The 14730-nt window shown below is 38.2% G+C and overlaps 1 protein-coding gene across 6 annotated transcripts in view; it reads left to right on the top strand.

Moving 5' to 3' along the window:
* The window catches only part of ARHGAP28 (Rho GTPase activating protein 28), a 155228-nt gene that overhangs the window by 128647 nt on the left and 11851 nt on the right, over window positions 1-14730 (top strand). For all 6 annotated transcript variants that reach the window (XR_005016241.1, XM_036823789.1, XM_036823788.1 and 3 more), the window contains 4 exons: window positions 3233-3315; window positions 5845-6042; window positions 6363-6476; window positions 13715-13771. Coding sequence is in view for 5 of the 6 variants with exons in the window: in XM_036823789.1 (XP_036679684.1) it covers window positions 3233-3315; window positions 5845-6042; window positions 6363-6476; window positions 13715-13771 (452 nt within the window). In the remaining variant the exon portion in view is untranslated. The remainder of the gene's footprint in view (window positions 1-3232; window positions 3316-5844; window positions 6043-6362; window positions 6477-13714; window positions 13772-14730) is intronic.

The raw sequence follows: 14730 nt of genomic DNA, 5'->3' as shown, positions 1-14730 counted from the left end.
AGTAAGTTTAAACCGTATCCAGAACCTTGTGAATACTTTTTTGGAAACTCTGTGTTCTGTAATATTTCTCCAAGGAGTGGGGTTTTTTTGGTTAGTTTTGTTTTTTGTTTGTATTTAAGCAGACAATTTGCTATTTAATACTTACCTGTGCTACACCACATATGCATGGTTTATGGGGTGAGCCAACATTTGGGTGGATTTTACACCAGAATTAGGGCCTTCTATCTCTTGACCTTTCCTTTTTGGGATTCCCCATAACTTCCCAGTGGCTGTGGTCATCCTGAACGCTGTCCTCTCTTTGTTCAGGCCAGAAAGATTGGGGTTTTCTTTTTTTTTTTTTTTTTTAAATATTTATTTATTTATTTATTTATTTATGGCTGTGTTAGGTCTTCGTTTCTGTGCGAGGGCTTTCTCTAGTTGCAGCAAGTGGGGGCCACTCTTCATCACGGTGCGCGGGCCTCTCACTATCGCGGCCTCTCCTGTTGCGGAGCACAGGCTCCAGACGCGCAGGCTCAGTAGTTGTGGCTCACGGGTCTAGTTGCTCCGCGGCATGTGGGATCTTCCCAGACCAGGGCTCGAACCCGTGTCCCCTCCATTGGCAGGCAGATTCTCAACCACTGCGCCACCAGGGAAGCCCTGGGGTTTTCTTTTGGAATTTCAGCCACCTCATGCCATTGCTGTCTATGGCCTGACCTCAAACTAAAAGCCAGAAAATTGGACACTCTCCCTGTGCCATTCCCTAATGCCAAGTGTCCAGTGCCCTCCTAAATCTGCCTGCTTTTGTTCATTCTCCACTGCCTCGGGTAGTTGTTTTTTGTACTTTGTCCAGAGTGTACAGTTGTCTTAAGGAGGGTTGATTGGGTAAGAGCTTACTCAGCCATACCAGAAACAGAACTCCCTCCCTCTATTTCTAAGTCAGAGAAACACAGGATCTTCTGTAAAGTTTGCTGTCCTGGAAGACGGGCTGCAGAAGTCTTAACTTCACTTTGATCTGCAGTTTATTTACTGAACAATTCATCAAAACAAATGGTGCCACAGAGGATTTTTTTGTTTTAGTTTTTCTTTTTTTGGTCTTATGGAATTATGCAAGGAGGAGTCAATCACCATATAAGACCTGTTTGGAGAATCGTATTTCAGAAGGAAATCATATTTAGTTTTTCTTAATATCATTATTCAGATGTTGAAGCCAGTACACTCCAATGAAGGGAGAGAATCTGGAAAATATCCTGAAAAGTTTCACAGGACGATCCACATTTCTTTGTATGACTTTGAAAGTGAAAAATACTATATTGTCGTGATTGATTTGATAACCAGCCAACCCCACAGGAAGCCCAAAGTTCTGGGCTGCTGCCATTGGGGAGAATGGCCTTTTTGCCACCGGGAGTAAGCTCTAGTTGTAATGAGATTTTCTGAAGGGAAGAACTGTGGACATCTGTGTGTTTAAGCTGCCCCTGTATTTACTCTAAAACGGAGGTCGGAGAATGTAGTCTTTTCCACTAGTGTAATTACTTTCTCTTTTCTCTTTTCAAACTTGGTCCAAAAATTGCCCATGAAATTAAAAGACTAATAGTTCATCAATTAAACCTTAGATACTTTCATGAAAAGTTTAATAACTTTCTGGGAAAATAATGACCTCAGGAATGAAAAAAATGACTCTTAACTAGGGTGCAATAAATGAATTAACTACAAAACTATTAACCACAAAACAGTGTAGGGCCGGGTTTCCTAAGCAAAATGAAAATGGATTATTTGCCAGTTTAGATTTTTAATCTTAAAGGGAACTTCATAATTTATCTGGAATTAATGGAAATAGAGAGCCTGCATCTGCATCTAGTGTTTCCCCCCAGAGGTTTTTTTGGGTTGCATTGGAAAATTATAGACAGCCCTTAGCCTGCAATTGATGCACTGAAATAATGTCTTATCTGCCCCCAAATGCTTTGTACTGAGATATGCTCCTGTTAGTGCCTGTTATTCAAGCAAACTCACATCAGTGTGCATTAGCCATTTCCAAAAACAACCTGGACCTGTGTCATTTTTGTTTACAAATTTGACATAAATTTTTAAAAATCCACATGGGGATTGTGCTGAGACAATATGAGCCTATAAATACTCCTCCCAACTGTTCCTTCATTACGTGGTTACACACAATAATCATTTACTCCTAACTCGGATGCACACGGCCTCCTGTGACCTAGTAGTTTGTCACGAGAGTGTTTCCACTACTGTAAAGCTAAGTAACTCTATAGGCAGCTGACTGCCTTTATCCACTGAGTCGTAAATGGATAGATTTTCCTTCAACTTGAGAGCTCCCTGGGGATTACAGAATGTCATGCTTCCCTGCAGGACCTCCCTACCAAGAGACCATTGTGGGGAGAATACAGAGAGACCAGGCAAAGCCTGGATGCTCTGGAATACCCTACGTTTTCAACAGAGCTGGCTGTGAATTATCCAGTTGTGGATAGGTTTTCTAAAATCCTTTCCCTAAAATGGGAAAAGAGCCAATACTGAGAACACACAGTAGTAGAATGCCAACCCTCTGGTGCCATCTTCTGGATCTCCAAGGATCCAACTGTGGTTACCTTCCCTTCATGTCCATTTAAGAGCTAAAATAAATGTCACTGATCAAATAACAAGAGCAAACACCTATGGAGGTAACTATATACAGGTACTGATGTAAACACTATACATTAACTCATTTAACCTTCATAATGGCCCAGTGAGGTAGGTATCATGACGATTCCCATTTTACACATGATAAAATAGAAGCAACAGGGGTTAAATAGCCTGCCCAAGGTCACTCAGTGACTAAATAGTACGTGCAGAATTTGAATCTGGTTCTAGAATCTCTGCTCCTAATGATTATGCTTGGCTGCCTCATCGTATGGAAATAAAATTTATTTTCTCTTGAATTGAGCTTCAAGCCAACTGTTTATAGTATAAAAGGAAAGCAAGATCTATGAAATTACTTTGAAAAGAGAAATGTTATACGGATCCAGAGTAGAGGATCTCGTTGGCCACCTGCCCCTACAGTGGCATCTTAGGATGCTAAAAAAGAGTTGATAGACTGAGGCTCCTGTCCAAGTGAACAGACTTACATTGTCGGTCACAAAACCTGAGTCTTTACCGCTGAAAGCTGTCAGGGCCCTCCTGTGCCACCAGATGTTAGCAAGAAATGCTGTCAGAATGCATCAGCGTTGTTCAAAATGAGTGGTTATTTCTGTTTTCTTGTTAGGAGGGCCTCACATCAAAGTACAGTTTCAAGCCTTACACCTCATGATCATGGCACTGCCTGAGGCCAACAGGGACACAGCCCAGGTATGTTGTATTGACCTCATGGTCTGTCATTGATTCTTATTGGTCAGAGGAAATGGCTCAGGTGGAAAAACGAAAACTGAGAGGACAACTTACCAACCAGCTGAGCCTGCAGCAAACCCGCTGCCTTTCCTCATTCCCACCGCTGTTCTCCTGAGGAAGCCAGGAAAGAATGTGAATCCTGGAATCTTCTTTGAACACTTGTTTCGTTCATTCAATCTGTTAAGAGATGTTGAGCATCTACAGTGTGCCAGTCGAGGGTTTGGAGTAGGAGGAAGAAGCAAAGATGGAAGACTTAAATGGAATAATGTCAGAAGTGAATGAAACTCCTGCTTTAAATGAAATTTCTAGAATGTTCATGTCTTACCATAATTCAATTTAAAGAATTATAGAATCCCAGAATTTTACAGATCACCTGATAGGACCTTGCCATTTTCCAGATTAAGAAAATTAAGCTCAGAAAAGTGATTTCTCCATTAACATAAAATAGAATATTTGATAGAATTGTATTCCATAGTTCTCCATCCCAAATATCCCTCCTTTTATTTCAAATTCATTTCTCTGTTTTATGTTTGTAAAAATCAAAGTTTCTGTTGCTGTTTTGATAATGATTCTGTATACAATAGGAAATCTGTTATAAGTACAACAGGTGCTTGGAATCTTTAAAATGAAATTGAGGTGAGGATGAGTTGGAAAGAGTTATAATTTTGAGGCCGGTAAACATGATGCTGAAAACAAAGATGAGTCTTCGTGCTACCTCTTGTCAGACATTACAATTTGGTGAGGACCTTTCCTCCTACCGAGTGAAACCATCTATGTCAATTGTATTATATCCTCCACCCAAGAATGGGGATTGGCAAATGCATAAGAATGTCTGTTTTAATACGATTTGGTAATTTTTCAAAAGCTGGAAATTTACTAGCTTTGTTTTTTTTTTTTTGTTTGGCTTTGTCTGAACAATGCTTTTTTTTTTTTTATCCAAAGAAATGAATCTCGTATCAGATATATGAGTCAAAATGTCATTTCCCCTTTCATATAACTGAGAATGTAGCAGTTATCAAAGAATTCAGTACCTTTCTAATAGAAGATCCTCTCTGTCTCTCTCTTTCTCCCTCCCTCTTCCATTCTGAATTGTGACTGGAATGAAGATTGAAGCTAGTGTGTTGTAGAGATCAAGATGTCTGGCTCAAGAATTAGGCTTCCTTGGATCAAATCCTGGCTCTGCCACTTAATTAAGTGACGCTGGGCAAAGCTACTTAATCCCTCCCCATCTTAGTTTCCTCAACTGTAAAACAATAATAGTACCTACCTCACAGGGTTTGGAATGATGATAAAATGAGTGGAAGTATATAAAGTACTAAGAATAATGCCTGACTCACAGTAAACCCTCAAATAAATGTTAGCTATTATCACTAGTATGTGCTGTCCATTTTCTCATTACACGTACTATAGCAGAATTCAAACTTGGAAAACCAAACAGCATCTCCTTTTAGGATTTCAGCCCTCTTGGTGAATTTCAGAAAGTTCTGATAGGCGTTTATACTTCGGTGGCTCAGCCAAACTTTTATTAAGCTTTCTCAATTTTTTTTTCAATGCTGAGCACAGGTGCATGTAATCATTTCCCTTTGGTCTGCTGAAGATTCCAAAATTGAAAAGCAGTGCAAAAATGACACCCAAAAAGTGAAAGTTTTCAGCTTTTCGATTGAGATATTTTTGAACTGAGGCATGAGATACTCATTTTGTTGTTTTTATTCTTTAATTGTTTTTCTTTTTATTCACTTTATTTTAAAATTTTTTATTGAGGTATCATTGACATATAACATATTAATTTCAAGTAAGCAACATAATGTTTTGATATTTGTTTACACTGCAACATGATCACCATAGGAAATCTTGTTATCCTCCATCACCATTGCAAAAATTTTTTTTCTTGAGAGAACTTTTAAGATTTACTCTCTTTGTAACTTTCAAATATGCAATACAGTATTATTGACTATAGTCACCATGCTGTATGTTATATCCCCATGACATTTATTTCATAACTTATTTATTTTAAAACTCATTTTTTTCAATGGACTTTCCTTTCCCAAGGAAACAGAAGATAGTTTTTAACAGTAATGCCTTAAATTAAGAGTGAATTACTTTTCTTCCTTCACGACAAAACTGCATTTCATGTTTATTTGAGCTGTAGTGTTTTCTCTCCCTTGTTTACTGTTTAATTTTAATATTTGTCAAGCTTGTTTAAGATAAAAGAAAATAAGAAAATGCAAACTATTATTTATAGAGATCCCAACATAACAAATTCCATAAAAATGGAGCTACTTTTATGAAGCAGAGAAATGAAAAAACTCTTCACATTTCTCATTAGCACTTTTAAGCAGTTAGAAGGGAAACAGGACACACTCAACCATTCTGTAGCTCCGACAATTTTCCAGAGGCCCAGTGAACGGGTATAGAAATGAGTGATAGTAATCAGTGATGCCTTTTCATAATTTACAATGACTAGAGTGACACCATGCTGTTTCCTATCAGGCCCTCATGACATTCTTCAATAAAGTCATTGCCAACGAATCAAAAAACCGAATGAGTATATGGAACATTTCTACTATAATGGCACCAAATCTTTTCTTCAGTAGAAGCAAACATTCTGACTGTGAAGAATTACTCTTAGCAAATACCGCTGCCCACATCATCCGCTTGATGCTAAAGTACCAGCAGATGTTGTGGAAGGTGAGTGACAATGTGAGTAGGATGTTCTCGTGTCTGCTAGCGCCCAGGAGATGTAAAGACTCGTGAGCAAGCAGTGCCCTCAGGCACAGGGAGAGGTGGGAGACAGTAATCCCAGGTTGCTGGTGGCATCTTTATCATTCCTTAAGGCTGCTCCCAAACACATTTTCCTTTAAACAGGAATCCTCATAGATTTTCCTAATCTTTACGAGGACAGAAGCACAGTTCCTGGTTCCTGGATACTGAGTGGCCAGAAGACAGACTCTACCAGGGAGGTTTAACCCAAATGTTTTCCTTCTAGTCAAGCTCTGTTTCTTCTCCAGGTTCCATCTTTCTTAATCGCTCAAGTCAGAAGAATGAATGAAGCCACCATGTTGTTAAAGAAACAGCTCCCAAGTGTCAAAAAGCTGCTAAGGAGGAAGACCATAGAACGAGGGGTAATAACTAAATAAATGCACAAATATCATGACCACCCGGACTCTTATTTCTCACAGTGATGCACAAAGTAGCTTGTAATTTAGAACCAAAATTGTTATATTCTCATAAAATGTCAGTCTTGTAACTATAAACATTGTGGAAATTGTGTTCATGACAGAGTACTGTGGTCTTTCCACTTTGTTGAATTATGTGCTTTGCAGTTGAAGTTTTTGAATTATCTCTGTCATGAAGATTACTTAAGGGCAAAATGTTTCTTTTTTTTTTTTTTAATTAATTTATTTATTTATTTTTGGCTGTGTTGGGTCTTCGCTTCTGTGCGAGGGCCTTCCCCAGCTGTGGCAAGCAGGGACCACTCTTCATAGTGGTGCGCGGGCCTCTCACTATCGCGGCCTCTCCTGTTGCGGAGCACCGGCTCCAGACGCGCAGGCTCAGTAGTTGTGGCTCACGGGCCTAGTTGCTCCGCGGCATGTGGGATCCTCCCAGACCAGGGCTCGAACCCATGTCCCCTGCATTAGCAGGCAGACTCTCAACCACTGCGCCACCAGGGAAGCCCCCAAAATGGTTCTTACATGCTGAAAGTCAACATTTCAGTCCCTGTGAACTGGATTTAAGGGCAATCCAGTAGTCAGTATATCTAATAAGTAGAGACAGAGATTTCTGTAGTGATTGGATCCTAAAAGAATATCTAATCCTCAAGTCGTTTTGTGTAAATTCATTACATTTCAAAGAATTTTTGCCTTAGCGCAGTTGTTTGTGTGGAGGTGGATAATGGAAACAGGCTTTAGAATTATCTTTATTGCTTTAATTTGAGGATGATCGTGAGGCATAGCATTTGGCCTTGAGGAGGATGCAGAGGTACAGGAAACTCACTTTGTCCTTAAAGGAACGTATATCTAGTAGAGAAATATCTGGTAGAGAAATGTACACAGGAACCATGAATATGCATTCAGTGTCAGACGTGTCGTGCAGACAGTGTGCCGGGAATCACGCAGAGGAGAAAGAAATGTGCTCCAACGTGGGAAGTGTGGAGACTTCACGGAGGAAGTGGCATTTGAGCTGCATCTTCAAGGATGGGTAGTAGCATTTGGAAGGGAGAAAGGAGGGGAAAGTTCATTCAGGGAAAGGAATAGTAAATCCCAAGGCAGTAAGGTAGGAGTATTGCTAATTGATTTATCACAAACAGGCTGAATGGCTATGTTCCCTCATTGATTATAGGCAAAGTGACTTCAGATCAACTAGAACCAGCACATTAAATTTGGGAAAAACATTTTTGTTTTGAGAAAAAATTCACATAATATAAAATTTACCATTTTAACTATTTCAAAATGTATACATTTTAGTATATACTTTTAGTATATTCACAAAGTTGTGCAACCATCACCACTATCTAATTCCAGACTATCTTTACCACCCCCAAAAGAAACCCCATACCAATTAAGCATTCACTCCCCATTACCCCTTCCCCACAATCCCTGACACATTCTTATCTACTTTCTAGCTCTATGAATTTACCTATCTGGACATTTCATATAAATGGAAGCATGTAGTATGTGGCCTGTTGTGTCTGACATCTTTCACTTAGCGTAATGTTTTCAAGGTTCATCCATGTTGTAGCATGTATCAGTATTTCACTTCTTTTTTTTCATTTGTTTTGCATTTCTCTTGGGCATATGTTGGGTCATATGGAACTCTATGTTGACTTTCTAGTATTTTGTTGAGAATTTTTGCATCAACTTTTATAAGGGATACTGGTCTGTAGTTTCTCATTTCTTGCTATGTCTTTGTCTGGCTTTGGTATCACGGTAATACTGGCCTTATAGAATGAGTTGGGAAGTGCTCCTTCCTCTTAAATTTTTTGGAAGCGTTTAAGAAAGATTAGTGTTACTTCTTCTTTAAATGTGTGGTAAAATTCACCAGTGAAACCATCTGGTCCTGGACTTTTCTCTGTAGGAATTTTTTTTTTTTTGGATTACTGACTTAAGTTCTTTACTTGTTATAGCTCTATTCAGATTTTCTATTTCTTCTTGAGTTAGTATTGACAGTTTGTGTGTTTCTAGGATTTTATCTATTTTATCTAGATTATCTAATTTGTTGAAATACAAATTGTTCATAGTATTCTCTTATAATCCTTTTTATTTGTATAATGTTTGTAGTAATGTCCCCAGTTATACTCTTGATTAATAATTTGAATCCTCTCTCTTTTCTTGGTCAATCTAACCAAGGGTTTGTCCATTTCATTGGTCTTTTTGAAGAGCCAACTTTTGTTTCATTATTTTCTCTATTTTTTTGTTATTCTCTAGTCCTTATTAAAACTCAGATCTTTATTGTTTCCTTCCTTATGCTTGTTTTGAGTTTAGCTGGCTTTTTTAGTTTCTTAAGGCAGAAGGTTAGGCTATTAATTTGAGATCTTTCTTTTTAACGTAGGCATTTACATCTATAAATTTTCCTCTGAGCGCTACTTCTCCTCCATCCAGTAAGTTTTGGTGTGTTGTGTTTCATTTTTGTTCATTTCAAGGTATTTTCTAATTTCCCTTAGGTCCATTGGTTATTTAGGTATATGTTGTTTGATTTCCATATTTGTAAATTTTCTAAATTTCCTTTTGTTACTGATTTCTAATTTTATTCCATTGTGGTTATGTAACATACTTTGTATTATTTTGATATTTTAAACTTCACTGAGACTTGTTTTGTGGTCTAACATACTGTCTACCCTGGGCAGTGTTTTATGTGTACTTCAGAATGGATTCTGCTGTCATTGTCCTATATATGTCTGTTAGATCTAGTTGGTTGATAGTGTTGTCTAAGTCTTCTATTTTCTTTCTGGTCTTTTACCTACTTTTTCTATCCATTATTGAAAGTGAAGTATTGAAGTCTCCAACTATTGTAGAACTTTCTATTTTTCCCTTAAATTATTTCATTTTTGGCTATATGTCTTACATGTTTTAATCCTCAGTTTCTCCATTACTGCCTTCATTTGTGTAAAATAGATACTTTCTTGTGTACCACTTTAATTCTTTTGTTGTTGTTTTTTACTATATATTTTTGAATCATCTTTTTAGTGGTTGCCCTGGGGATTATAAGTAACATCTTAATTTATAACAATCTAGTTCATATTAATATACCTTAAGTATATAAAAACTTTCTACCTATATTCTTCTGTCCCCCCACATTATGCTGTTATTGCTGCATATTACGGCTTTATAAATTGTGTGCCCATTGACATAAATTTATAGTTGTCATGCACTTGTCTTTTACGTTAGATAAGGGAAAAGTGAAGTTATAAACAAAAAATACATTATATTGCCTTTTATATTCTCCTAAGTAATTTCCTTTACTGATATTCTTTATTTCTTCATGTGGTGAAGAAATGCTACCTAGTGTCCTTTCATTTCAGTTTGAAGGACTCTCTTTAGCATTTCTCTTAAGGTAGGTCTGCTAGCAATGAACTCTCTCAGCTTTTGCTTATCAAGGGAATGTCTAAATGTTATAGTTTGCATCTACCAACCCCAAACTCCCAGTCTTCATTTTTTAAGGACTGTTTTGCCAGATAGAATTTTGCTTGTCAGTATTTTTTTTTCTTTCACAATTTTAATATGTCATCCCACAGTCTTCTGGCTTCCATGGTTTCTGCTGGGAGATCAGCTATTGTTATTGAGGAGCTCTTGTACTTGAATTGATTTTTCTCTTAATGCTTTCAAGATTCTCTCTTTATGTCTGTCTTTTGACAGTGTGATCATGATGTTTCTTGGTGTGGATCTCTTTGATTTTATCCTATTTGGAGTTTGTTGAGCTATTTGGATACGTAGATCATTGTCTTTCGACAAATTTGGGGAGTTTTCAGCCATTGTTCCTTCAAACGTTCTTTCTGTTCCTTTCTCTCCACTCCTTCTGGAACTCTAACTGTGTGTACGTTGGTGTGCTGGTGTTGTTCCACAGTTCGTCTAGGTTCTGCTCATTTTTCTTCATTTTTTTTTTTTCTTCCTGTTTCAAGACTGGATAACCTCAAATGACCTATCTTCAGATTTGCTGATTTTTTTCCTTCTGCTTTTTTTTTTTTTTTTTTTTGGACCACGTCATGCAGCTTGGGGGATCTTAGTTCCCGACCAGGGATTGAACCCACGCCCTCAACAGTGAAAGCATGGAGTCCTAACCACTGGACCACCAGGGAATTCCCTCTTCTGCTTTCTTAAATCTGCTGTTGAACCTCTGTAGCAGACTTTTCATTTCAACTGGACTTTTTTTAGCTCCATAATTTCTTTCTGGTTTCTTTTTATCATGTATTCTCTTTATTTGATATTCTCTATTTGGTGAGATATCATTCTCATGGTTTTCTTTAGTTCTTTAGACACGGTTTCCATTAGTTCTTTTAGAGTATTTAAAATAGCTTTTTCAAGTAAGTCCAATGTCTAGGCTTCCTTAAGGAGTTTCTTTTGAAACTATTGACACTAATTTTTTTTTCCTGTGTATGGGCCATATTTTCTTTTTTTTTTTTTAATTTATTTATTTATTTTTGGCTGCGTTGGGTCCTCGTTGCTGCACAAGGGCTTTCTCTAGTTGTGGTGAGTGGGAGCTACTCCTTGTTGCACTGTGCGGGCTTCTCATTGTGGTGGCTTCTCTTGTTGTGGAGCATGGGCTCTAGGCTTCAGTAGTTGTGGCACACAGGCTCAGTAGTTGTGGCGCACGGGCTTAGTTGCTCTGCAACATGTGGCATCGTCCTGGACCAGGGCTCAAACCTGTGTCCCCTGCATTGGCGGGCGGATTCTTAACCACTGCACCACCAGGGAAGTCCGGGCCATATTTTCTTGCCATTTTTTTTTGCCTGTCTCATAATTTTTATTGAAGAATGGACATTTTGAGTGTTAAAATGTGGCGGCTTTGGATTCTCCCCCCTCCCCATGGTTGCTGCTTGTTATAGCTCTTATTTATTTGTTCATGACTTTTCTGCTGAACTAATTTTGTTATGTCTATATTCTTTGTTTAGTGTGGCTACTGAAGTCTCTGTTCCATTAGCCTAGTGGTTAGCTGATGTTTGCACAGAGATTTTCTTAAATATTTGAAACCAAAAAAATCTCCCAGTCTTTGCAGACGAGCTCTGTGTGTTCGTGTGCTTGACACACCTTCAGTATTCAGCCAGGCAATTTACAACTTGGCCTGAGCCTTCAGTTCCTGTTTGGACAGAGCTTAAAGGTCAGCCAGAGGTGAGAGCTTAAGTTCTTTTCAGGTCTTTCCTGAATATGTGTACAGCCCTGGGCATGCCCATAGCCTTCTAGATTCTCAGGAATATGTTGGAGCTTTTCAAAGACCTTATTCCCCAAAGCATCTCATTCTCTAGGCTTGCCTCCCAAGATTTTTAGTTTTTTTTTTTTCACCCAACTCTCACCCACTGCATCAGGCAGCAGTGATTAAAACATTTGCCTATAAATGTTTTCAACATTACACCACTTTAGCACTGGTCAAGTTCCAAGTTAGGCAAGATAAAGGCAAGCCAGTCTTCCAGGGAACAAATAATTAGAATTGTTTGTGAATGACGTCCATTCTGTTCCCTTCAGTATCTGTACCAGGAATTTAGGCTGTTATTTTTAAGGCTGTCTCTGAACTGTGGAGCTGAGAAGGGAAAATGTAAGTTAAAATGCCACAAAGTTCACTCTTCTTATCAAGATTCAGCTGTTTTTCTTACTTAAGCACTCTCCAGGTTGCAACTTTTGGGTTAGTTTCCAGAGTTCTGAAGAAGTTGACAGTGTCAGTTTTTGGCAGTTTGTTCATTACTTTTATGGAGGGACAGACTTTTGGAGTCCTTACTCTGCCATTTTCATTCTGGAAAATTTCAATGGCCTAAGTATGATATGTGCGGAGCTGAAGCTGGGGTCAGGTCAGGCTTTGTGAGCCAGGGCAAATTAAAGTCTTTCTCGGAGCCTCAATTTTCTGTCATGCAGAGTGAAGTAAGTCAGAAAGAGAAAAACAAATATCGTATATTTACGCATATATGTGGAATATGAAAAAATTGGCATAGATGATCTTATTTACAAAGCAGAAATAGAGACACAGATGCAGAGAACAAACGTATGGATACCAAGGGGGATGGGGGGGTTGGGATGAACTGGGAGATTGGGATTGACATATATACACTACTGATACTATGTATAAAATAGATAACTAATGAGAACCTACTGTATAGCTCAGGGAACTCAGTGCTCTGTGGTGACCTAAATGGGGAAGAAATCCAAAAAAAAGGGGATATGGGTATACATATAGCTGATTCACTTTGCTGTACAGTAGAAACTAGCACAACATTGTAAAGTAACTATACTCCAACAAAATTTTTAAAAAACATTTTCAATTTGGGGAAAAAAGTAATGATATCTATTTCACAAAGTTGTCATTAGCATCAACTCACATAATGTGGGTATAAAGCACTGGGTCAACTGTATAATGCTATATGAATGTCAGTTGCTTTAATGTTTTAATTATAAATAGAACTAAGTAAAATTTTAAAAGGCTATAAGTACCATGGAAGCAAGCACTTAAAGATGAAGAAATAGTCTTTCTTCAGTTCTATTGTACTATACTATGTTTTTACTTCTTGACTTTGATTGGAATAGACAATTCATTGACAGTTTACAAAATTCAAAATATTGGAAGGGGAAAAACTATAGAATAAAAGTTGACCATCTCTGACTTCCCCTCCTGAAGACAAGTAATGTCACCAATGATAGCATGTGTGTGCACAGGAACACACAGGTACATATATGTCCAGAGAGGCACTATGACATACAAGCGAAAATGAATATATGGTCTTCCCCCCCTTTTTTTTTTACATGAATGATAACATACTTGAAACACTGTCCTGCATCTTCTTTAATGACTTATGAAATCATGGTGATTATTCCACATCAGTCCACAAGCCTTCTTCTTTGCTTCTTTTGCATGATATTCCATAAACACACTGAAACTTAGTATTCCCGTATCATCGAACAGCTAGACTGTGTCCAATATTTTGCTATTAAGGTTTATGCATCGGTGAATAAACATGTTCATATGTCATTTCTCACAAATGAAGTCTATTTGAAGGATAAAGTTATAGATGTGGAATTGTTGGGTCAGAGTGCATATGCATTTTATAATTTGATAAATATTGCCAAAATGTTATCCATAAAGATTGTACCAGTTTACACTTCCAACAGCAGCATATGCTTGTTTTCTCAACGTTAATCCTAAAGACTAAATGTTTTTTATTTAGGTTACAAGCCCCAAAACTTCAAAGGTACTACAAAAATCACCCTCTACAAGAAGAATGGTAAGAAAGCAAATCATTTCCTTTCCTCCCTAATTATTAACCCCTTACATAGTATTCTTTGGGTATATCCACCTTATCTGTGTATAATTTTGCTCATGATACACCTTCAAACTTGACATTTTCAGTGTAGCACATGAAGGAATGTATAAGGACTCAACTAATTGATGACTCAGAATTTGTGGTTAGACATTCTGTTCACAAGAGTGAATACTCTAGAAAGTTAGAGGGAAAATGTGATCATTATAACTGGCTCAATGATATCAGGAGTGTGGAATTTATCTGAAGAGGCTTCTGTGGAGCTGGCAGGGGAGGGACGTGAGATGCCCACAGGAGTGTTTTGGGAGGATGCTCTTGACTGCAGTGAACCAGGGGCTCCCTGCCCTCTCCCAGCTCTAAACCACTCACTGCCATTCCCTGGCATGCTCTCCTGCTTCTCGCAGGTAATAGTAGAAAAGTACCGTTAGAACTGACCCTTAAAAAGTAGTTTCCTAGTGCTGCAGGAACAATACCAGGGTGGATTAAAACAATAGAAATTTACTCTCTAACAGTTCTGGAGGCTAAAACTCTGAAATCAAGGTGTTGATTCAGTTGGTTCCTTCTGAAGGTCGTGAAAGGAGGATGTGTTTCTGACATCATTCTTAGCTTTGGGTGACGCCAGAAGTCCTTGGCCTTCCTTAGCCTACAGATGATGCATCACTCCAATCTCTGCCTCCATCTTTATATGACATTCACCCTGTGTGTGTGTGTGTGTGTGTGTGTGTGTGTGTGTGTGTCTTCTGTTATATGGACACCAATCACATTGGATTAAGGGCCCACCGTGCTCCAATTTGACCTCGTCTTAGCTAATTACATTTGCAATGACCCTATTTCCAAAAAAGGTCATATTCTGAGGTCCTGGGCTTAGGACTTCAACATATTTGGCGGGGGGCGGGAGGGAGGTCACAATTCAATCCATAACA

This window comes from Balaenoptera musculus, chromosome 14 (genome assembly GCF_009873245.2).
Source record: "Balaenoptera musculus isolate JJ_BM4_2016_0621 chromosome 14, mBalMus1.pri.v3, whole genome shotgun sequence".
In the NCBI taxonomy this organism is placed as follows: domain Eukaryota; kingdom Metazoa; phylum Chordata; class Mammalia; order Artiodactyla; family Balaenopteridae; genus Balaenoptera; species Balaenoptera musculus.
Note: the sequence above shows the minus strand (reverse complement) of the source record. Positions and strands in the feature narration are given on the sequence as shown.